The following is a 24,850-nucleotide window of genomic DNA, read 5'->3' as shown; positions in this document are numbered from 1 at the left end:
TGTTGCCTTAGTTAAGCATTCCACTATAAGACTCAAAACATTTTTTATTTTTTTTTAGAAAGCCATCAGCATTTAGAGTACAGACAATAGGAGAGCAGAGAGCTTGCATTCTGTTGAGGATCCTTCAGAAAGTTGTAAGTTTCAATGTTAACATAGTCATTCAACATGTGGTTATGAATACCTCTTAAAGTGGAAAGCAGAGCATTCATAACAGTACCAAGACACTTACTTCTTTTGTTTGCACTCAGAAGTTACGTATGCCAAAAAATCTTGTAAATTGCAAGGTACACATTATATACAAATGAATAAAAACACATAAATTCACATTTCTAAAGTATCTGCTTTTGCTGCTTAAACAGTAACACTACAGCATATTTTGTTCAGAATTACTTTATTTGGATTACAGCAGTTAGTATCACCGATCAGTAGGCCAAATCCAGGCAGAGAGCACAGAATCAATTTCACAAGGCAACAACACAGACTAGTATTTTAGCATACAAACCATTTCACTGCATTATCAGGTAGAAATATCTTCCAAACATGCATAAAAAGTCTATGCTTAATCTTTCAGAGCTCCAGGTAATACCAGATTCCTAAATATACAAAAAATACATCTAACTTATAATAATTTTAGTGAATCAGACTTAGAAAATTACAATTTTATTCTTCACAACATAGAAAAAAATACAAAAATGACTGTATATAGTTTTCACCCAAATTTCACTGATATAAAATGTACATAAAAATGTATGATTTGATGTATACTCATGAAGATTTTAAGCTGAAAGACAGGTTTTAAAATGTCACAGCAGATTGGTCCACACAAAGGCCAACCCTTCTACTGATAAATAAAAACACTCTGAAAGAAACATCACATTGTGAAAAATTATAATTTACCTGCACTGTAACCTCCATCTTACTATAATTTACAATATCAACATTTCCACAGTTCCAGTTGTAAACTATACACTGGCAAGAACCTTGGTCTTTTAGAGGATAATGACTAATTCAAACAATGCCAGCATGATAGAACTTATTGTTAACAGAGGCAGTGCACATAAGACAAAGACTAACAAAGCAGAAAACATGTCTGCTGCACACGTTTGGTGATGCTGATAGAAAACATGTAAGCCGAGGAAACAGTTTATGAGAAAAAAAACACACCAAAAACCCCCACAACAAACCTCTAGATTTGTGACAAAGAGTACTAATCAAAGCTTCTATTATAAAGTTCTTATAAACCACATTACAATTTGTTCTTATTTTATGAAGAGGACAAAACCCACGCGTGTGACCAAAGTCAGTTTTAGGGAAACACCCAAACAGTAGTAGGGTATCATCCTACAGTTCTTACTCAAGATCACCTTTCAGTGATTTCCCTAGAAGCTACACTTAAAAAGCACTGCAAGCTGAAGTGCTGACGTTCTTGTATATCCTAACTGCATGTTCATACTTCAGAGTATAATTTTTAAACCAACTTTGCTGATAAAAATAAATTGCTTTGAAGAAATCTTCTTTTAAAAGGAAAACTTTTTTTTTTTTTTTTTAAGGCTGTAGTTTATTTGCATTTGTGTGGTAAATCAGTGTTTTCAATTAAAGGAAATATTCCATAATAAAGCTTATTCGGTAAAGATGTTGTTGCCTTCTCCCTTCAGCAGTTCTGTGCTTCTACGTAGTACCAATGCTATCTAATACAGATCTGTACTACATCTTTCTCATCAGAGCTATGAGTTCATTTCATACAGGAATATTACACAGCCATTTTTTTCCTCCAAATTAGAGCAACAAATTTGAAACCAAATATTTTATTTTGGCACAGAAATCAAATCAAGAAATGTTCAGGAGCTAAGCATCGACAATATCGAGTAACCCAAGTACATCAGATCTTTTAGATGACATCCTACAGAAATACTGGCACTAACTCCTTCGATAGCAAGTATAAGCAAAAGGAGATGTTCTGTTCAGAGGTGGAAGTTTACACTTTTGAACAGTGAATTGTGTCTAATGCAACATTTCTCAGATCACTACAACAAAGCACCACATAACCCAATGAAAAAATGAACTGCAATTGTTGCATCTTTGAATGCAAAACCACTTTGAGGTTGTATATAGTAATACTGTTTTGATTACAGCCAATAAGTGTCTCCAAAAGATTTACAATAGAAGCAAAGATCATTATTGTCTCTTACCCCCTCCCTGCTCACAATGGTGCTGTTGAACAGGAAAGGTGTTAGATGTGTTACTGAGTGGTAGGAAAACTCAGTCAGACTTTTTGATACAGCCAAAGGAAATTACTGAAAAATGCCAAGTGTTGTTTTGGTTTTTAATATAGCTCTGACAAAAACAGACCAAAATAACTGTAAATCCAGCTCTCTCCAAGTGCTACAACAGAGAGCCTGTGCCCTTAGCATTTCCTGGCTACGCTTAGGGAAAGCTGCAATGTGTCAAGGGCAACTGGCACACAGGTGTGGGCCACGTCCAGGGGGAAGTGCTGGCAGGCACAGCGTAAGACTAGAGTTGCAGGTACTACAGCAGTGGTCACTCCTCATATATGCACTAACTCTGATGTTACAAGAGAGAAGCCAGAGAAGCCCTTGTGTTGTTGTCTAGTGGCTCTGACTGGGTGAAGATAGGGTTATATGACTATCAATTCTTAACAGAGCAAAGGCCATAACCTATATTTCCTTTTGCCTTTGCTTGGATATCTGCTCATTTCCCTGCTCTCTTTGTCCCTTCCATTCCCCAAATCCTGCCCCCAGGGGTTTGTTCATAACTTGGTGCACTGCGTACACAGCATTACTGCTTTCTGCCTCACCACAAGCTTTTCTCAGTTCTTTCATTTTCTGTTTTACCTTCCCAAGGGAAGGCTTAGCCTGAGAACCCAGAGAAAGCACCTAGGAAAATTTAGCTTTCCACGGTCTCCTGCTCTTTCAAGAGCATATGAGTGAAGGCTTGTCCAATCTGCAAAAGCAGCAGGTAACACGAGATAATCTGCTTTCAAAGAAGGAGCTTATGACTTTGCAACATTTCCAAAGCTGAATGCCTGGAACTGCCTGCTTCGATGTGCCAGTGATACCCATTAGTCACTTGAGAAAAGTTAGGTTGAGGAACAAGGCCCTCAAATGATGCCACAGTAGACCAAATAGTCCTCAACACTAAAAGATGAGTACCACTGAGATAGTAGACAGTCATTAGAGATGATAATTTTAAGTAAAAAATGAAGAACTGCACCTGGTTTTGGGCGATCTGCCTCCTTATATTGTTTAGATTCATTGCCAATATCACTAGAAATATTACAGTTAGTATTTTTTTAATATTTTAAAAAGTATGCAGGGATGCAGTACTTAAGAGGAGTTTTAATGTTTCAGATAAGCATTATAGCCTCTGAATTAACATTAGCATTTGAGTAATCAGCTTAAACAAGATCTTCAGAGAACACTCTCTGGTCAGACACCCTACTGTTTAAATTCCTAAAGAACCACATTCCCCTTATTTCCAGGAACTGGTTTCCTGTTCTTGTTCCCATCACCTTTTAAATACACAACCCACCTCTCTAAATACAAATACTCTGCCCAGATTACATTCTCCACTGGAGTCTCCGACAAAACCCTAAAGTACTCCAGAGCATATTGTTTGCTTTCACAGCAATGCATACAGTTTCTGGCATGCAGTCAAGCACTTAAAAAACAACAAAAAAAGAGGTATCAGTAATATAATCCAAATTCAAGCATTTAGTGGGTACAACTTCATCGCTCATACTGCAACCTTCAAGCATTTAGTAATAAATGAAAACCACTTAGCACATCATTTAAGGAAAAGGCTAACTGCCAAGCCATACAAAGTTAAAAAGTTTTCTGAAGCACTGCAAGCTGAAAACTATTTCAATGTTTTACATTGTGGAATTTCAGTGAAATCAGATGTATTGGTTATTCTTGCTAAATTATTGGTCTTTTACCTCTGACTTGTTTTATCTTGGTATATTCTTTATAAATGTGCTGTGTATTGAAAAACTGCAGCATTTCGATGTTTGAAAAGTTCTGAAAAAAAGAGTTGGAATTACTCCGACTTCTTGTGTTCTTCCGTGTGGGAGAGCACCTTTCGCCTCTGATGTAGCATATGAAAATACAGCTGAGGAAAGACTGAAGAGAAAACAAACTTAAGTAAATACAGATGAAGTGAGGCTTACATGTCAATGTAAGATGCACAGTCACATGCTCAAGGTCACCAGTTCTCTACTGAAAGAAAACGCTTATCTGCTTTACACTCAAATAATCTATTGGCTTTTGTTCTTTAAAGAGAGTGTTATTTCCTTAGGCTTCAGGTACTATTTATTTTTTGCTAAAGCAATCACATTTTTAATTAAATGCAAAATGCCTGCATGTACAAGCAGGATGAGAAAAGTTTCCTGAACTGCCCACAGACAATAGAAAGAAAATACACTGCAGGGAGAAAAAAGTCCTTCCAAAATAATGAAATTTCCAGATTTGTTTCATTTCATCTAATTCTGGTGTCACTTTTTCAGAATAGAAGGAACTTTATACAAACTGGTTTCTCCTTCATCTCTTCTTTCTCCTCCATGAAAAGCTTTTTCTGCTGCAGTTTCTAAGACTACATTACACAGTAGGTTTGCAGAAAAACAAAGTTGGGGATAGAAAACATAGATGCATAAACAGCAAAAGCTAAAATTGCCATGAGACACTAAACCTTTGTGAACCACCAAGATTAAACAAGGTCAGCAAGAGCCTAAATTATATCCGTTACACATGCAAAGTGTTTGTCACACAGGCCAAAGTCTGTTTATTTTTTTTTAGGTCAACATTTTTTGTTTTGGCTTTCTTTACCCTGTCTTTCATTTCCTTGTTGTTTCCCCATCCTGATTCACTCCACCAGTGTTAAGGAGTGAATATGGCTGTCCAGAAACACAGCAGAATATGGAGCCATGTGGTTTCTCCGTTAGAAATCTAACTAATGGGGATCCATTATATGCAAATAATTTAACGACATCTTTTCTTGCAAGATGTCAATTTTGACAGACAAGTACTAAATTAGACAATTAAAGTGAGATAAATGGTAAGATGCAACTATCAAGAATGTAAAAACTCAATTTTTAACAACAGTTTTCAAAACTTGCTTTCAATTCCAAAGATCTTTAGTGAGTTCAGAACACGTAACTCCTGCACAGGTAGCTTTTATGAATGAACAGCTGAACTACGGTACAATCAATGACAGCAATGAACATTGCTTTTCTTCTGTCTCAAGAATACCGCAGGAATACCTTCATGTGAAAAGGCACCTAAAACTGCTCAAGTCCAAGCAGTTGGTTCTCAGGGTTAATATACCAATTCACAAGTAAAAAAAAAAAAAAAAATACCACATGCAAGTTACACATGCAGCAAATGATAACGGTTCACAGAAAATACCTCATTTAAGAGACAGGAATTTTAATGAAGAAAGCAGGGTAAAATTGTTAGTTGGGTTCAATGTAGGTTCCCTCCCACATGGCCCATTAATCTAGCTACCGCCCAAGAAGGAATTAATACTTGTGGCTATTTTCACTAAAACAAAAGAAATTATTCTGACTGCTTCGAGTTAGTAACATCACCATTTTTGGAGGAGGGGGACAAGGAGAAACAAATGCATGAAAAGTGCTTTTTTTTTTTTTAAGAACAGCTGGAAAAACTTATGAACCTTGATGTCAGAATTACAAGATGCTGCACTGAAGGCCTAAGTGTGTGTTACAGAGACAGCCACATTACTGAAACTGAAACCTTTGAATTTATCATTCTGCACAAACAACCAGGTTCATATAAAGACAGCTGCAGAGATAGCTAACATGAACACATCATCAACACGTTATTCTGCATGCAAGACTTTATTTGCACATTTCAATTTGCTAAAGGCTTCCATGTTCCTATTCCCCATTTCAAAGCAAAGCCAAATCTTCATTCCATCTACAGAAACATCAACCAGAGATTATGTCAATTCAAGTTAATGGAACAGAAATGGTTCCCGACCCACTAATGCAAACCCAATGTTCTTATTCCTGATAAAGAACTAAATTTTAAGAAGCTGGTTTGAGCTTTGTTCTCCTAAGAGTCTTTAAGTAGGGGGAAAAATATGAAGATGTCAACATTTGCCAACAAGTACCACAGTTACTTTATATTCCAAGCATAACAGAAAAAACATGTATTACTCTTTCACTGGTGTTGGTAGAAGGCAATCCCTGCAGTTTTAACTCTTTATTCTTTAGATAATTTTAAAAACTAACTTTGCAAAATTAGTTACATGTATGTTAATCCCACAATTATTAGCTTTTCCTATTACAGCTTTTAGTATTACAAATAATAAATCTAAACCTCATACTTACTTGGAATGTAGGAGATCATAACCAGGATCAGGAATGTATAATAGTCGAAAGAAAAATTGTACTTGTTAGGTAAACTGATGGAATACAATCCAGATTGCCTGACGAAGGGTAATGCAGCATATATTGTAAGTAATTCACCTGAGACTCCCATTGGATACAATACTATAAACAAAGTGTACCTAGAGCAAAACATTTAGAGAAAGTATTAAAGTTATTACAAACTCTGACAAAGTATTTGTTAAATGCTGTTACAGATAGCCACATTTTTCATTCTCAACTCAGTATTTAATTTCCTTAGCTCTTATTTGCCTAGAGCATGGCAAGGCATGAACATTATTGCAAGATAAGTATTCAAATCAGCCATCAGTTTGAATTACTTCCATATTTGCAAAGGTAACCTGTAAATATCTTTAAAACTGTTCTCCACACCCTGTCGCCTACCTTTTGTTACTTGGATCTCTGAACCCTTTGGTAGAGATTGTTATATCACTTAAAACAGGGCAAAACACAATTGATATTAATCAATGAGCTTACAGACTGTTTCAAATACAACCCTTGGATTCAAGGGTTACTGTTAAACGCCAGTTCCTGACAAACAATCACTTTGTAAGTGGGATTGAGTTTTGAAAAACTGCTCTTTCAGCTTAAAATGTAATAGACTTTTTAAACCCAGAAATCTGCTGGAAAGAAGCTAGGAAGTCACATTCACAAACAGGGCAATTAGATCCAGGGAGAATCCAATTTTTTGTACTGCAAGTAGTTTAAAAGATAAATAACCCTGTTAAATCAGTGCTTTAAGACTATGATTTCTATTATGCCACTTACCTGGCCCATTTGATGAGATAAGGGAGATGGTTTAACAAGCTAAACGTATAAAAAGAATAACGGATTATCTCAGTGATTGTCCAGGCCACCACAAACAACAGGACACTATCTTCGGTTTGCACCTGTAAGAAAAAAAAAAAAGCTCAGTATGAATTCACATGTTACCGATTACTCCCCAGGCACCAGAAAACCCCAAAGAAATCAAATCCCATGGGCTGTACTTTACTGCTTCATTTTAGAGAACAGACTCCAAGAATCAGTTTAAAAGCAACATTAGTAACAACAGTAAAACAGCTTATCATGCTCCATATTTTTCTACTCACTTAAGAATAGCTCTGCTTGGTGACCTTAAGATCTCCCATTCTATGCAAGGTAAATCAGTGTGAGAAATCAATGAAACGCAGAGAACAACTCCAAACTCTTTGCATTCCGATATAGTACCAGCTTCTATTTAGGTCCTATGATTGCTACCTAGTGCAGCAAGCAGAAAGGATGCTAACACATTAGTCTAATGCTTGATATCTGGTTTAGACTTCATATTCTGATCCTAGTCCATGCTGCTTCTTAGTAGAAGCACTGTTTTCTTCTCTCTACAAAAGAAAACCTGGGTCTTAATTTTGAACAGCAGCAAAACAGCTAACACCAGGACACAGGCTGGGAGAAGAGATAAAACAGCAGCTCAGATTGTCTCACCTCAAACTTGACAACTACCTGCTTCACTGCTCCTTGCTTCTTTTTCAGCTTGTTGTATCCAGCATAGTTCCTCTAGTGTTACACTCAAGGCATTATTATGTTTCACTGCTTTACACCTCTTCAAGCTTTTATTTCAGACATACATCACTGAACCAGCTTTTATTGCCTTCATCTTTTGAAGGTTAACCTTCAAAAGCATGTAATTTTAAATGAATTATTAGATTTACTAGACTTGGGAGCATAACTATGAGGTTTAAATTTCAGATGGAGTATCACTGATGAAGTAGTATATGGGGTCACATACCTGCACTACAAAGTCTTGAGAGAACAAACAGGATTTTTACATAGCCTTCCCCATCCTTCTGTCCCCCTTCAACATAATTCTCAGCTATATAAGTACCTTGAGCCCAAATTCAGTGGACCGTGGGAACAAAAAGAGCTCAACCACAGGGGCCTGCATTTTCTTTTTTCCTTCAACTCTTGAAAAAAGGGAAAAGGAAGTCAGTAGGTGTGGGTGACATACTCTATTCATCTTGGGCAAAGTACATGTGCAAATGAAAAATGGAACAAGGAAATATATGGGTGATCAGAAACCTTTTAATAGGAGAGGACTGATCATCTATTTGTGTGTAAAAAAGGTTACGAGGATTACCCATAAGAAGCTTTCTGTTACAGACTAAAAAACCCAGAAAGATTTATGCAGAAATCTTGGGATATCCTGGAATGTAGACCTGCTGTTAATCTATCTACTCTGTTGCATACAGCATTTTGAGTCACTTTCATTGCATTTTGCAGCAAATGCATCTTATTTTTCCATATGAAACTCTGATAAATTTACTTACAGATTGATCTCCCTTACTTCATCATAAGAGAACAAAATCCAAAACCTATTTGAAGATTTTGAGAGAAGAACCCAAATCTACTTTTACTTTGCTACAGGATCCTAATCTTGTTTGATGTCTGCTTTATAAGCAGGATTTAGTACTCAACCTGGAAAAGTTACCAGCACTTCATAGAGAATGCTGTTCCCAAGGAGCAACATGCTTCACAAGCACACCAGAGCTGCATCTTCTGGTCAAATCAGGAGCAGCAGTTTAGCGAGCTCATCTAAATACATGTCACAGACTTCAACCTGTACTTTGAAACCCCACTTCTTTCCCTAACTATGAAAGTCAGTAAAACCAACAAACAAAAATTTCTAGCTCTAAGTATCATCCCAGGATATGAGCAAGGACAAGAAATGGTGAAGCTAACAGTGAATGATCCGTGTAGAAGTAGAAAATCTGGCTGTTACAATCTAGTTATATCACAGGACTCCTGTAACACTGCCTTCTCAGGTCTAGTCTTTCCCACCTACTTTAATATTAGTACTGTGTTTACAAGTTATTAGAACAGTTCACACCATTATAAAATACACACACACACCACCCTTATAAGTTCACTTAAAGAATCACTGATTGTGCCTCTATAGCTTGTGTTCCTATTTAAGGAAGAAAGAGTACTGGAAATTGGTGGTGGTTTTCATCCAAAAGTGACCCATACTGCTTTCATAGTTCCATTCTGTGCAGTGCATTACATCATCGTATTTTAGCTACATTCCACATCTCATAATTTAAACGTATGTTCTTTACACACTAAAAGATCTGTCATAAGTCTGTCACTATTAGTACATCTCTTTGAGGACTGACAATTTTTCAATACTTCAAATAAAGATGTCTCAGATGCACATTATCAGACCCCTGGGAAGTGATTTACAAAACAGTCTCTCAAGAGTCTTACTCATTCAGGCACTGCTAATGCTGCATTTTTATCGTTCTTCCTCCAAGTTGAGGATATAGGGAATAGCACAGCCAAACAACAGTAGATCCTTAATAAACCACTAAGCCAAATACTGCTATCAACCCCCAATTTCTCTTCCTCTACTTTTTCATGCCAGTCTTTGAAGGAGGTGTTAAAAGTCAAAGCACATTTTCTACTTTATTTACAACATATTTGTCCAACTACCTTAATAAGGGTCAATCGCACCACACGCATATTTTTTGGCAGGTGTTTCAAACCAATTTATCATCAAGGAGGGTTCTGAATATATTTTAGCTTATCTTCAATACTATGTAGAGCAGACAATGTTTGTTAAAATAGAAGAGAACCAGTAGCCTTTTAAGATGCAAACATGACAATTGGGAACTGACAAAATAGAGCCTGAGAGATTTTTACTGTTCTCCTTATGGATGTAAAAGGAAACTCTATAGATTTCTCCACATTAAGAGCAACAGTTTAACAAATGATTTGCAGAAAATTTCAGCTAATACAAAAATCAAGCAATCCAGTGCAGAAAAGTAAAAGCAGCAGCACTGTGCAACTGTAATGATGAAACAGCACATCTCCCTCCAGAGCGCTGGTTCTCTGGTACATCAATTAAAAAAAAAAAAAGAAGCTTCACAGTGGGCACAAAGGCCCTGACAGACATTTGTGTTATACAGTATTACTGAAATTTCACATAGATGTAAAGCAGTGATGAATGAGGCCTTTCAACTGCACTCACCCACTTAAGAGTTCTGAACTTTCCAACTTAAGTCTTAAATATCAGAAATTAAGTACGCTTCACTAGTGATTGGAGGTACTAGTTCACAACTGCAGACACTGAAGTCTTCATTACCAGATCAATAGGCTGCATGTCATCTTCACACCACCTCCCTTTTAATTGTGTGTTATAGAAAGGTTCCTCTAAATATATAATATACTTATCTGCAACTTATCAGTAACTGCACACAATTGGATAAGCATTAAGTCACTGCTGACACCACTTTTTAACTACCTATCAGAAAGGAACTCTGCAAAGGTCACATTGTCGCCAGCTGGTTCACACAAATCCAAAAAGACAACTTTGAACCCAAGGGCACCTTCTGTTCTCTTATGCCTACTTTCTTCTAGCCCTTCATGCCAGTCTGCTCATTCTCTTCCCTCCTTTGTAGGAGAAACAGTGAAATTCACCAAACCAATTCCTTTCTGATGCAATGACAAAACAATTACAAGCATTGTATTACATGCCATGCCCTCCTCCACTAGGCTAACACAGCTCATATGGTGGAGGTAGGGGGAATCTCATTGCTACCCAAAGTAGTGTGCAGTGCTTTAACATTTGCCATGCTTTAACATTTATTATAAATACTTTCATATTGAATTTAACAACACATCAGCACTAAATTTAACAAAAAGCACAAACATGTTAGTAGCAAGAAGCATGCTTCAAATCACATCACATATCTAGAAGTGTATTCTGACAGAAAGGAGTGATGCAATACAGATGTTTCTTCTTTTAGCTATATTATATATATGAAAACAGTCTGGAAAAGAAGATACTGAACAAGCCTCACTCAAAAAGTTAAAGAGGAAAACTGCGTTTTATTTTACAAGAACCTCATCATGCAACTGCATAGCTTACAAGTTCCATAAAGCTGTGTGAGAATTTAATCCTGGACTTCACCATGGAGCTCACTTGTGCAGACAGCCCTTCAGAAAAAGTAGAACACTTGTGACACTTTCAATACAGCTCCCCAGGTGCGACTGCATGCTCTCTGGTTGGCAGGAAGGGGAGGGGTCAGAACACAGCCTTTGCATTTCATTTGTTTGCTCTAAGTCACAGGTGAAAAACTCATCACACAATTCCTCATCCTCACCATTCTTATGCCCAATTCCTAAGACATTAAAAAAAATTAACACATAATACAGCCTCTTGAAAGACTTCAATCAAAAGGCCACACAAGCATGAGGAAAAAACTGTGTGAAATAATCTTTGTTAAAAAAATCCTTCTTAAAAAACTCAGTGTTAGGCTGAACTTGTTGCCCACATTTTCTCCCATTTTGCTGGTCTTCTCTGGTCAGAGTGTGGGCATAAGTTTCAAAAAACCTAACCCACAATCGTTTTACAGGCTTCCCTTTAATGGCTAACAGTCAACACATGGAATAATTCTAATCCATGCAATTCAACCTTTAACATTTGGATTACTTCAAAATCAAGAAGCAATTAACAAAAACAGAGTATGCAACATTATACAGATAACAAGCAAAACTACAGGTGTATTTCTTTACAAGTACTTTATACATGTATCTAAAAATCTAATGATTTGGCATTACAACTTAAAAGAAATCTAGTATTTCTTTCCAGTGAGACTGAAGTAAATTTATTTGCATCAAAAGTAGAATCCATCACAAGATAAGTATTTACAAGATTTTGAGTCTGAGAAAAATAACATTCCTCCACTTTAAATAGCATAAAATGAAGGCTCCACATGAACAAGCATCGTAATATCAGAAAGGGCTGTTAGTTATTAGGAACTACGGTGACTTACGTTACTCTACATGTGGGTGGTTGCTGTGATAACAGGCTTGCAGTAAGGAGAAAGCAGCTTCCCTGAAGACTTGGTAATGAGACAAGCTCCTTAAAACATTCTCCATGCCAAGTCACAAAAGATCTTATGCATATAATGACACTAGATGACCGTCACTTATTTTGGGCAGCCATGCTGACACTGACATCAAGACTAATTTCCTTCTTTAATGAGAAGAAAACCAGTAAGATTGGTTGGCTAAAGTAACAACACAGATGTGGCATATCTGGGCTACTACATGGCATTCAGATGACATGGAAGAGTCAGTCATCATGATCTCTACCAATTAAATCAAGTTTATATTTTAAAATAGCTGCCAGGAATAATTTTCAAGTAAGATTGCTTCCAAAAGATTCTGCAGAGATTTGTATAAAGTACGGCAATATTTGGTGTGGTCAGCATTGAGAAAAAACACACAGGCCCCCAAGCCCACCTATGCTTGAATGTAAGAAAAATGAATGGACAGAGGGAAGACTATCCTGGAAAGTGACAACAGAGAACATCCAGGCATTGCTGTGCAGAAGCAGTTGAGGAGGAGCTTCCATGTGCCATGGTAGAGAAAGCAAATCGTGTATGAAAAAGGGAGAAGTGAGGAGATTTTGCTATTAATTATTGCACTAGTGAGATAGGTGCTAAAACGCTGTCCCAAATTACAGGTTCCATATTACACACTGGAACCTCTTTAACTTTCATTGAGCACTGCAAAACCTATTCAGGAGCAAGACATCATACAGCGAGAGAATCAGACCTCAGCCTATTTGTCAAGAAATGATGGCATTAGGTTTATTTTTACTTATTTTGACCCACAGAAATTTACATAAACAATTTCACATTAAGCTACAAACATAAGTCATTTTAAGGAAAATAAGGCAGCGATCAACACTTGGTTTTCACTAAGGGTCATTAGATTTCTATTTATTTTCTAGCGTAACTTACCTCCTTTACACTATGTGTTACTGCCCACGTCAGGAAAACCCTTGACATCACTTGGAAAGCAGTCAGTACAACAGAAGAGGGAACAATGCCTGGAAGATATTTTGCAATTAGTAAATATTCCTGACTATTGGGGTGGGGAAACAAACCACAGCTGAACCAAAGTCCAATTATTTGAAATTTTTGGAAGGAAAACATTTGATTTTTTTTTTTTTTAATTTGAGAGTATGAAGTCTGTCCTTTGGTGCAGTTATACAGCCTAATGCAATGCAATCCCCTGACAAGACTTTGTGCATCAAAATACAAATAAAAGCAGTCAGTCTTGTTGCAATCATAGCACATTCCTTATTACACAAAACAGCTGAATAAGATGAGGTAACTTGAATCAAGTAGCTTTTGGGACACAAACTTACAAATAAACCCCATTTGATTAAAATATCCCAGATACTCTTCATTACTGTGATTTAAAAAGTACAACCAATAAAGACATTTTGCACAGTATATCCCAAAAAACAGCAAGCAAAAAGTATAACTCTTTGAAGAAACACTGATCTAGTCCATATTCTCATAGATACAAAGTTTTAAATTCCTTCTTGGGAATACAACTTCTAAAAAACAAACAAACAAAATAAAACAAACATACAAACCAAAACAGCCCCACCACACACACAAGGAATAGCTGATGCTTTGGTAAGTATAGAAGAAATAAAGATTTTCTCAAGGAAGCAGATTTCACTGGTTCGTCTAAGCAAGTTCTGAGGTGCTGATTAAACTATCACTAAAAGGATCCTACACACCCATGTCTGACAGAGCGTGAATAGTTTTAGACTGCAAGATTATACAATATTTCCAAAATTCACAGAACAAAGTTTTAGTTTCTTCCAATGGCGTGATGAAGACAAATGAAGAGCAATTGCAGCTCCTAATGCACAGTAAAAAGTGCTTCTAAAACTAGTGCAAATCACAGCAAGCAACACAACAGCCTCAGAAAGATGTAAAGACCAAATTGGAAAGTAGAAGAGGAAGGAAGAACAAGAAAAGCCAAAAGCAAGTTTCATTAGAGTTATTTTCAGTCACAGTCATTATGTTAGTCTTCTTTCCGAGTAAAAAGAGGGAAAAATCCTACAAACAGTTCTCTTCTGTTTTATCATGTATTGTTCATAATCTAATTTCTGTTGTAAAACCTCAGGGCAGAATTTCTATTACTCAGACAACACAAAGGGGGTGCTATAAAATCCCACAATCTGTACTCATTAAGGCTCACTCCTATGATACAACAGAGCTTTTCTTTTATACAATTTACATCAACCCTTCCTAAGTAAGATAAACTAATGTTCTTGCAAAAGAATCGAGAAATAAGCCAAAAAAGACTGTGTAGGAACCATCCAAGATTATCTCACAAGTAAGACAAACAAGGTTTTTCATTACAGCCAAGACAATGCCAATCTATGCCAAAACAGGAGATCAAAATAAGCAACTCGCCAGCTACAATTTCAGCTTAACTTGCCTCTAATTATTTTCACGTTGCCCTGAAAAGGTACCTGACAGACCATTTTAAACTTGGTATTTTTTATTAAAACATCTTTCAGCACTTATCCAACACTGCATGTGCTGGAGTGGTGCTTGACAGGCACTCAGGTCCAGAATCAAGCAGCCAGTAAGCCATGCCCAGACTCTTCCAGGTCCTAGACCAAGCCTTCCATCTTCCTAACACCTCTTTCCATACCAAGTTCCACCAGGCAGAAGCTCTTCCCTGTTACAAATGCCATTCATACAATTGGATTCTGTCTGCTACACAAGTCAAGGAACTGCATGTTCACTTTCCATTTGCCTGTCCTTCAGTCTCTCCTCTTGGTCTCTGGGCTACACGTTACCTTCTCTAATCATGCAGAGCTCATTTTTTACATCTTTGCCACATGCCAAAGTTCTGTTCTCAACCACGCTTGACAGCAACATTCCCCATCAGTCTTCATATTTTGAAGAACTTGCCTCACAGATGCTAACATTTCCGATTCTACTGAAAAGATGTGGAGAGAAAAGTTATGGTGATACAGCCATCTGTCACAGATAAGCTCCTCTAGTGACTGAGTATTACAGCCCTAGTTGTAGCACTTAGTTTAGCAGGGGCAAAGGAATTTGCAAATTTCCTGTTTCTCCTTGCATAGAAACTTTTACCAGAGTCAGTAGGACGACAGCAGACAGCAGCAGGGTATCCAGCTGTGCAAAAAAGCCTCAATTTATTTAGCTGACAAGTATTTCCATTAACAGAAAAAAACTCCAAACAGTTATAATAAGTGGGGTTTCTGTAAACAGAAGCTTTGTTAGAGTAAGCAAAAAAGAGTTACAATGGCATAAAATGTTGCCACAGTCTGCTAATGTCTGTCTTCATAGATCCTAGATTGTGTGACTAAGGATCCACACCTCAAATCAGCTGAGCCAGGATTATTAGTTTTGCACACAGACAAATTGGTACAGTCATCTTGTTTGCTGTTCTGCACCAGCTTGGAAGGTGAAACACAGGACTCCCTCTTGCTATTCATCGGTTTGTATGGACATATACTCCAAAGCGTGGGGAAAAGATAATCCAGTTACACATTTTTACACTCTTTCTTAGATACAGTACAAGTAAACATTGGCATCAGCCCACAAGTTTCACTTAAGAAAACAGAGCATTATAGATTTAGCATGGTGAAATAACATTTTATTTGCAAGTTTTTTTCCTAGTGTTCTAAGACTTAACTTGTCCTTCTTGCCCCTTGTTAAACAAGACTTGAAAAATTTCACATTTTTTTTTTTTTTTAATTTTTTTATAAAGTAAGTATGGTTTATTCTGGTAAAAATCAGTAACTGAGATTTAGTAATATAAAACAGTATTGGAAGGACTGCCTTGGCAGCACAGGCAACCATATGATACGTATAGTTTACTCTGAGACGCCTTTGCATTAATTTGAGGAGTATATGATCATTCCTTTCTTGGGATGATCTGTGCACAGTCTACAAACTGCCCGTCATAAGATAACGTTTCCAGAGTAACTGAGTTATTAGGCAAGGTCAGAACTACTTATCAAATACGGAATTAGACTGCCCTCTGCTGACAAATTTATGTATATGATTAAGTTTTCCAACTACCACATTTGGTTATTTAAATAAAAAAAATATAAATCCTTTGCACAGGAATTAATATGAACCTACTTGTATCATAAATCCTCCAGTATGTAGATTGTTTGTCTAACACATGAAAAATAGCAGGTTTGTAGCTGCAGTTTTAGGAACCTTAATGCCATCTTACTCTTTAACAGTAGTTTGCAAATACTGACAGGAGCTCAAACACTGTATTTAAAACCTTAACAAAAGACTGTCTCTTAGTGAGGACTGGATTGTTTAGAAAAAAAATCAGAAATAAGCAAAGGTACATAGACAGGCACTGCTTCCTTTTATAGCACAACGGCTTTGATCTTGGAGAGACTGTGACATATCATCTATTCTATGAACAAAACATTCAAAAGCTGGGGCCAAACTGTTCATTACTCATGAGGACTAACAAACCAGACGAGATGCAATCCTGTCCTTCAGACATGAGGCTCTTCAGGCTGACTGAACCACGACAGTGCTACTGACCCCAGGCCACATATACATAATTGATTTCCTGCTACCAAGCTAACCAACAAGCCTCACAGTGCAGGCTAACAACAATTGTCGAGTCAAATCCTAATTCTTATTCTCCCAAACAGTTCCATTAAAGCACAGCTGACTCTGGGATAGAGAATGGCTATCCCTTCTTAATTTTACAATACATATCCATGGCTATGGATGTGGGCAAAGTTCTAGTACTTGAAATGCTATTATTATTGAAATTTAAAGTACTTCCAGCTAGAATTTTTTTTTTTTGAGGAAAGAAACCTTAGTACAGAAGATTACAGGATGTAGAGTTGGAGAGTAATACTATAAAACATTCATCAACTGCTCTAAGATTTGTAGCATTGGAAGAATCACGATAAAAACAGAATGTCGAGTAATTTAAAACGTGTTACGCTATTTTCCTTCTTGTGATTTAACTTGCCAAATTATTTAGTAAAAATTTGTAATGTGCTTCAAGCAAAAATTAGTGAGTTATGCAGGGACTACATTTGGCAATTCACAGACCATAACATTTTTGATGTTAATACATTGCTGAAACTACAATCTTCTATAAAGCAACAAAAGTGAAAATTTGCAAGCTTACCAAATGCACAGTGCAGAATCTAGAAGAAAAAGAAAAATACAAATCACTAACATTTCAAATGAAAAGATTCAGAAACACATGTAGTTCTACAAGAGCTTAAGATTCAATATTTGTATTTCAAAGATTAAGCCGAATATTTAGCTTTGCTCCCCAAGCTAAATAGCAGACAGTAAGCGCCCTCACCGCTTGCTGAAAAGAAGAATTCAGCATTTGTGTGAGGCATATTTCTTACGTTCATCTTCTAATCACTCCATAAATGCTAATGAAAAACCAGGTACCTAGACAGCACTGTTCAGAGGCTGCCTTATTTCACCTAAAGAAAACACTCATGCAACTATTAGTAGCTCTAGGGAAGAAGACTACACCTACCTCAAGTAAAGCTCCAGTTTGGAAGAATTTCAGGGGCTTTTCTATTGAATAGTAGAGGCTATGGTAGCTACCTTTAGCCAGGTATGCTCGAACTAGGCCAACTGCAATAACAAGCCATCTGAAAGAGAGAAAAAAGTCTAAGATAAGGAGACATCAAACAGAGCATAAATACAAAGAAATCCTTAACTCCCTTTCGGTATCTGAGAACACAACAGGCATATAACTGTCCTGAAAGATACTATCTTTTTGCCTGCCCTCTGCAACACTGCAAACATTAAATATTTGGATTCTCTGCAAATTTATCAAAGTTAAAGGTTATGCCTTTTTAAGCATCTTTCAGGACCAACATGATACCAACATCTTTATTTTTCAGTAAACTATTTAATTATGGAAGGTATTAATGACATTTTAAAGAAGACTAGCATCACATTTTGCTTAGTTTAAGCAGAAAACCATTTAGTGCTAGTCAAAGATCTCTTATCATACCATAACTTAAAGAGGTATGATATAAACCATTAAGATTCAGAAGGCATTCATATTAATGTTTCAGTTCAAAGTAAACCCTTAGACTCTATGATAGACCACCCAGCTTAATTGCTAGCATATGTATTTTTGAGGAACAGTTATGGACAACTAGCTGCAAGAAAGCCAAGCCTGCTAAAGCCTTGAAGGCAGTGATGGCCATTTCCTTTTTAAGCAACAAATATTAATATATCTTGGCCTATATAACTGCAACTATGTACTATAAACAATGTGACCTGTTAACCTTGCTGGTTTTCCCCTCAGGTAATTTAGGAAGCAACGCCAAAAATTCTTCCTCCAGTCCTGGCTGATGCAGCAACATCTTTCACTCCCACACCTGCCCAGGGGTGGTGACTGCCCACAATCTCAGAAATTCTTCAGTGAAGTCTAGGACAAGCCACAAAACTAAGGTGGGTACAGCCTGGTAAAACACTTTATTTGAAATCAGCATCATAGGTAACTTTAATTTCCAATTGCTTGTGGCAAACACAGAGAGAAGGGATTTATCAACAAGAAGAGGGAACCCTTACCAGCAGCTCCCAAACTCTGCACTGACAGGCTCACCCTGGCTGCCTTGCCCTCAGCTATTCCTAATGCCACCCTGACTTTACCTGCAGCTCAATCCAAACCCAGAAGTGCTGCTACAAAGCTTGTGTTAACAGTCACCAAGTGTCTCTGCTAGAAACAGTCCATCTCAGTGACAGCGTGTGTGTAGACATGTAGAAAGCCTCCTATCCATGCAATAGCTTTTTACCCTTCGGAAAAGAATTGCAGCTGTGGTTTTGTAACAGGGAAGATGAAGAAATTCCCTAATTTACTGCGTATTAGACGCCTACAAGTACAACATTAGCTTAGGTATTATGAAGTATATACAAATATTGTCTCAAATGTAGTAGTTGTTTGAAACACTGTAAGATTCAGATTTTTCAATAATAAGTAACTCTGGCATGCAAGTTTGTATTCATAACAACATTTGTCAGTACAAATGAAAAATAAGGTATTTCATTTCTGCCTGGACTTCTCAGAAGATGAGTACCAAAGAAAAGCAGTACGGGTGGGGAAAAGAAATGTGGAATGAGAAACAACCTGTCACTACTGGAAAGAGGGAGGGCTTATTTCAGTTAAAGCTATCTTGTGAAACCAAGAGACAAACATTTGCCAAGTAATTGGTGTTTACAAAGAAGAATCGTATGAATTCGGTATTTGGACTTCAGTGCAGAATAAACTAGTAAGTGCTATAGTATTAATAGATGGCTCTCCCTTGCAACACCGTCTGCTTCTCTTTTAGAATTTTATATCAAAGTAGGTTGACACTGTCCTGTTTGTCAAATTTCTCAGTTTTTCCCAATCTTCTGTGTTGAGAAACTTCACAGAATTGAGCAACTTCTCAGGTTGCACAAGATACCAGTTCTCGGTTGTGCCTGTGAACTGTTGGCCCCTGCAGAGTGTTCCCACCTTAACCCAGTGATTGGTAAAGTACATGGCTCCCAGAGGACCTCCAGCCCCTTGCTCATCTCCACCCTCCCTGCCAGATCACTGACTCCAGAAAAAGTGTACTTTGCATTGCCAAAGACCACATCTCACTTTTAATAATAAAATTACTGTCCTTAAAATAAAAAAAATTAATACAGATCAAAATATTAATCTGTACAAAATTCCAAGCTGTGCCTACTTTGTGTTGAAGCTTTTAAAACCTCTGTCCTGCTTACGTGATTCTTAAATTGTTCTTCACCCTCTGTGACCAGAGAAAAGAGAACAGGAACAGGGAAAAGCAAGGAAGATAAACTGAATAAGAAATCTGGTGAGAAGTTTAAAAGTGCAGCAAAAGCCACCACTGTCACATGAAATCTGAACTATAAGTTAGTTTTTCCAGCTTTCTCTGACTTGGACACTAAAGTCTACTCAATACACCAGCTGGAGTTACATTTCACTAAATTACCACTACCATGCCTGTAACCTTTAAGTTAGACTCTTAAACTCTTTGATTAACCCAAACTAAGGAAAATCCTGCAAACACATAATTTAGGTTTTTTTCACTTTCAGTTGCTCAGATTTGATAAGCAAGCTTCATGCTCAAGTCCTCAGTTTAATTCCCTCTGTTCCTACATTATGCAAAGGTGGTTTCTTATGCAAAGTTACTGAGGCTCTGCATCATTTATGCAAGAAAATACAACAAAGCAATGCAGTGAACAAACCTGAAAAGGGAGAAATGTACTTTGGCTCTTAACAACCAGTCACCGAAGACACGGAAAACAAACTTCTAACCCAGAACACTCTGCTCAACACTGGTAACACAAAGCATTGTGAATTCAAAAGCTATTACATAAAGATCTATCTTGCTCAATTTAATTGCTTATACCACCATTGGCTACTTCTACCCAGAAGTACTAGTCAGTTACAGCACTTGACTAACAATAAAAAATGAAATCACATTTTAAAGCAGCTCATCAAACATTCACACTCAGCTCTAACAGCGTGCCCTTCCTCACCTCCCCTGATTCAGTGATTTCAGTCAACCACAGTTTTTAGGGAATAATTTCCATGCTGCATCAATGCCTCCAGAATGAGCTTTCTATGCCAGGTCAGGCATGACCACATGATATCACACCATGACAGGAAAATAGTAGTCTGACTGAATGCAAGAGATGAAAGAAGCAATGCTTTCTATATCTTAACAATTTAAACCATGGTCCAAAAAACAAAACCCCAAGCAAGCACAGCTGAGAAGCAACTGCAGGATCGGCTATTCCCTCTTATGTCATGTTGGTCCCTTTTCTGAGAAAAAAACCCAAACATATGAACCAAATGCTACCTGTATGTAGCTTCATTTAGGGATCTGCAGGTATCTATACTTTTTCTACTGTTTTGCTCTGCAAAAGCAATTGTATTACTAGGAATCCATATACTACCTGCGCTACAGTATAAATTAAGAAATAAGATGTATTATTTCTAGAATTGATATGTTTTCTTCAGCTAAGTCAAGATAAATGCAAAGTAAACACAATAATTATAACAAGGTTTTTCAATTATTCCCTGACCTATTTTAAATAAGGCTAATAACTAGGGCAACTATGATTCTAAAACATTTACTCTTCTACCTGTTCATCGCATGATAAAGCTGTTGTGTGCTTCAGTTTAAAAGCCACATTTTTGTAAAACAAAACCAAAAAACGCACTTACAAAAAAATCCCATGTTCTTTTACAGCATCACTTCATAATCTGTGGACCTTTCAAATTCCTGGTGCTTTCTTTTCACAATTCTCTATCCAAGGCAGTGTTATCTCAGAAACTAAGTCTGACCATTCTGTCCGACACAAGGACAGTAACTAATTACTGCTACCAGCTGTGTACCAACCTTTTCACGTGAACAACTGAGCTCCTGCCAACTAACTCCTGAAAAACTACCTTATTATCATAGAACCATAGAATCATTTCAGCTGGAAGAGACCCTCAGGATCATTGAGTCTTTTAAAAACAAGAAAATAACTGCGATTTTTTTCTTAAGCTCAACATTGTATATTGTGGAATTTCAGCAGTGTCCAGGGGAAGTGCAAAACCCCCATCCATTTGAAGACAAGTTATCAGTCAGAGCCCTCAGTGAGCCACCCCAAAAGAACGGCGGTGAGTGACAACACAGAGATACAAACCCTGATCACAGGACTCCCAAGTTAGCTCCCCAAATTGCAGAAATCACGTCCAGAAAAAAGCAACTCATGTTAAAGCACCATAGGCTACACCCCCCTCCCAGACCGGAATTTTCTAGGAGTTCTGGTATAAATCAGGAAAATGGGTAACATCACTATCAAGATTCACATGACAACAGGAAGCTAAATAGAGATTTGGACTATTTATTTCTGAGTTTTAAAAACAGGTTTCATTTTTTCTTCTGAGGAAATTTCATATGCTCAGGAACTTGCCTGCCATGATAAAGTTCTTTAAAGAAATTTTTCATGTATGCTGCAATTTCTCTCTCAGGTTTTTGAGATCTTTTAGAAACTTAAGTGAATTAAATATGAGCAGGCAAATGTTTTAATTCTAAGAAGAACTCAGAAAGGTTAACTTCTTAACATTGTGCAGGGACATCACAGCGAAACTAGAAGAGACCTGCCTGCCTGTACTGTGTTGTATTGCTCATGTCATTAAGTACTTCTGAAACCAAAGATTCACTTCTATCAAACTGGTGGGTAATTATCATTCCCCTCTGGGTGAAATACCCTGCAAATATCATATAGAGCCATAAATCTATTTAGCAGTTCCACTTCAGAGTAACACACCTATTGGGCAGTGGCTGTAACAAGCACCTTACAAGAACTACCATTGTTCTATGTAACTATTTCACAAGCAGAAATACCACCAGCTGTCACTCACACAGACAAGAATCATCGTGTCCAGTTACCTTATTGAAATAAATATCTATATTAATTCTATACTAATCTTTCTCAAAAATAGTGACACTGGTCTGTTTGCCTGACTCCTCACCCACCACAATGTATCTAAGGAAAACCAGGCTCATTCTGGATCCATTTTAATGGCTCTTTTCTCCCCACACCCAAATATCCTCAGTCTTTCAAAAGACGGTTTTATTTTTATCTGGATTCCAAAAAGACTCTACAGCCTCTTAAAAAAGAAATATATATGTGTGTGTGTGTGTGTATATATATATATATCTTAATTTGAGAGTCCCCAGTTGTCACTACGAGCACACCTGAGCACGCATCAACCTGCCCAAGTTTCCGTTTCACTACACAGGACAAGAGCAGAGCAGCAGGCAGGCCCAGGAGCTCGCAGGCCGCAAGCAGCAGCTCTCAACTTCACCCAAAGCACATACGTACCTACTGAGGGGTACACGGGGAAATCTCACGGGGCTTTAAAGGGTAACAGCTTTGCGTTCCTAACTACTGCTACAGCTAACTTCCCTGTGTTTATGTTCACCTCTACTGAAAAGTGCTGGAGTCCACACCACAGACGTGGTGAGCCGAGAACAAGGGTCTGCACAGTCACCTGGGTGACAAATAGCTGCAGAGGGAATGAATGTGTCAATTACAGAACGCCGTAGTTCTCAGAGAACGCTCACTTGTTCCACTCAAGGGGCGTGTGGAAGAGGCCAAACCGCAGAGGAGCTCAGCCGGTGCCGAGCGGGCTCACAGCGGGAACAGCCGCCCGGCCGAGGCCAGGCAGGGGCAGCACCGGGGACCCGGCCCGGGGGACACCCCGGCACCGAACCGCTCCCAGCTGGGTCATCGCCATGGCAAGAACGGAGAGAGCAAGAAAAACAGCTTCACACACACGCACAAGAAACCCCTTTCCAGCATGCGAAGCAGCAAGAGAGGGGTTGTGTGTGTTTTTTTCACGTTATGAGAAGTGCGAGGCACGATCGCTGACAGCGCGAGGGACAACGGGAACGGCAACGCGCCTCCATCCGGTCCTCGGGCAGGCACGACTGAAGCTGCGAGCACTGGAGGGGAAGATGGGGACAGAGGCGACAAAGGGCACCGCGACAGGAAAGACCTCCGTGGTTCGCCGAGCTCCCCGCGGCGCAGAACTGCCCTCACAGCCCCCGCCGGGACAGCGCCAGGGCCGGCAGCCGGACACGGCGCACACGCGGCCGCAGCCCGTCCGAGCGGAGCCGCCGTTCCGCCTGGGCACCGCGCGGAGCGCCGCTCCGGGAACGCCGCCTCCCACGGGACGGGCTCCGCCGAGCCTGGCGGCGTCGGGGAGAGCCCGAACCGCTGCCGAAACAATAAGAAGCGGCAGCGGCGCCCCGCGGCGCTCAGCCACCCTCCCCCGGCCAGGCGGAAGACATCCAGTGCGGAAAAAGTTCCCCCAGTGCGGGGGAAAGCGGCAACGGCCGGAGGAGCGGCGGCAACCCCTGCTCCGGGGAGCACAGCGGGGCGCCCCTGCCAGGAAGACTCCCCGCACGCTTCCTTACCCCGCCGTCATCACCACATTGTAGATAACGAGATAGGCCGTGGCCAGGGCGCCCGGGCCTTTCCTGCGCCGCGGCTGCTGGCTGCCGTAGCCGTTATCCGCCCGGCTGCTGCCGCTGCCAGACGCCGCCATGTTGCAGCGCTCCCAAGACTTCCGCCCGCTCTCAGCCTACGGTGGAGCCACGGGGCGGGGCTGACGCCAGCGCCGCCATCTTGGAGGCGGGCAGGGCGCTGTGCGCAGGTGTTGGTTCTGCAGCCGCACCGCCCCGCGTCCCAAGGGCGCTCCGCTCCCTCGCCGGGGGGTGAACGGCGTTTTCGGTTACGTTTTAAACCGGGTTAAAAATGCCCCCCTGCGGGCTCAGTCCTGCAGCATAAATAGGTCTGTAATTTCCTTAGAGAAATTAATAGGGCTAGTTTTCCAGGTAAGGTTATTTTAGGAGTACTTAGTAGGTTTTCATCACTTCTATAGTTTAATAACCCGCAGAAGCTGGGCACAAATGCAGCTGTAACTCATTTTCTCCTAAAGTTTTATAGGATGGCAAAGGCTTGGATAGCGTTACTTTCATCGCAACACAAATTCAAGCATCCTGTATAGAGAAGATAT

The 24,850-nt window shown here is 38.9% G+C and overlaps 1 protein-coding gene across 2 annotated transcripts; it reads right to left on the bottom strand.

Annotated features, from left to right (window-relative positions):
- Positions 1-374: 374 nt before the first annotated feature.
- On the bottom strand, positions 375-24,424 carry HACD2 (3-hydroxyacyl-CoA dehydratase 2). 2 transcript variants are annotated; one of them, XM_065070518.1, is made up of 7 exons: positions 24,249-24,424; positions 17,798-17,915; positions 17,429-17,447; positions 13,210-13,298; positions 7,193-7,314; positions 6,368-6,546; positions 375-4,139 (listed from the first exon to the last, which is right to left on the bottom strand). In XM_065070518.1, the coding sequence occupies exons 1-7, from the start codon at positions 24,377-24,379 to the stop codon at positions 4,057-4,059; spliced, it is 741 nt and encodes a 246-aa protein (XP_064926590.1). In that variant the 5' UTR covers positions 24,380-24,424; the 3' UTR covers positions 375-4,056. The 2 variants fall into 2 exon arrangements, with proteins under 2 accessions (XP_064926590.1, XP_064926591.1); XM_065070519.1 differs by lacking the exons at positions 17,429-17,447; positions 17,798-17,915 and having other exon boundaries at positions 24,249-24,406.
- Between the last annotated feature and the right edge of the window lie 426 nt (positions 24,425-24,850).

The sequence above is a fragment of the Columba livia genome, chromosome 7 (assembly GCF_036013475.1).
Source record: "Columba livia isolate bColLiv1 breed racing homer chromosome 7, bColLiv1.pat.W.v2, whole genome shotgun sequence".
NCBI lineage: Eukaryota > Metazoa > Chordata > Aves > Columbiformes > Columbidae > Columba > Columba livia.
This window is presented reverse-complemented; position numbering and strand designations above follow the sequence as displayed.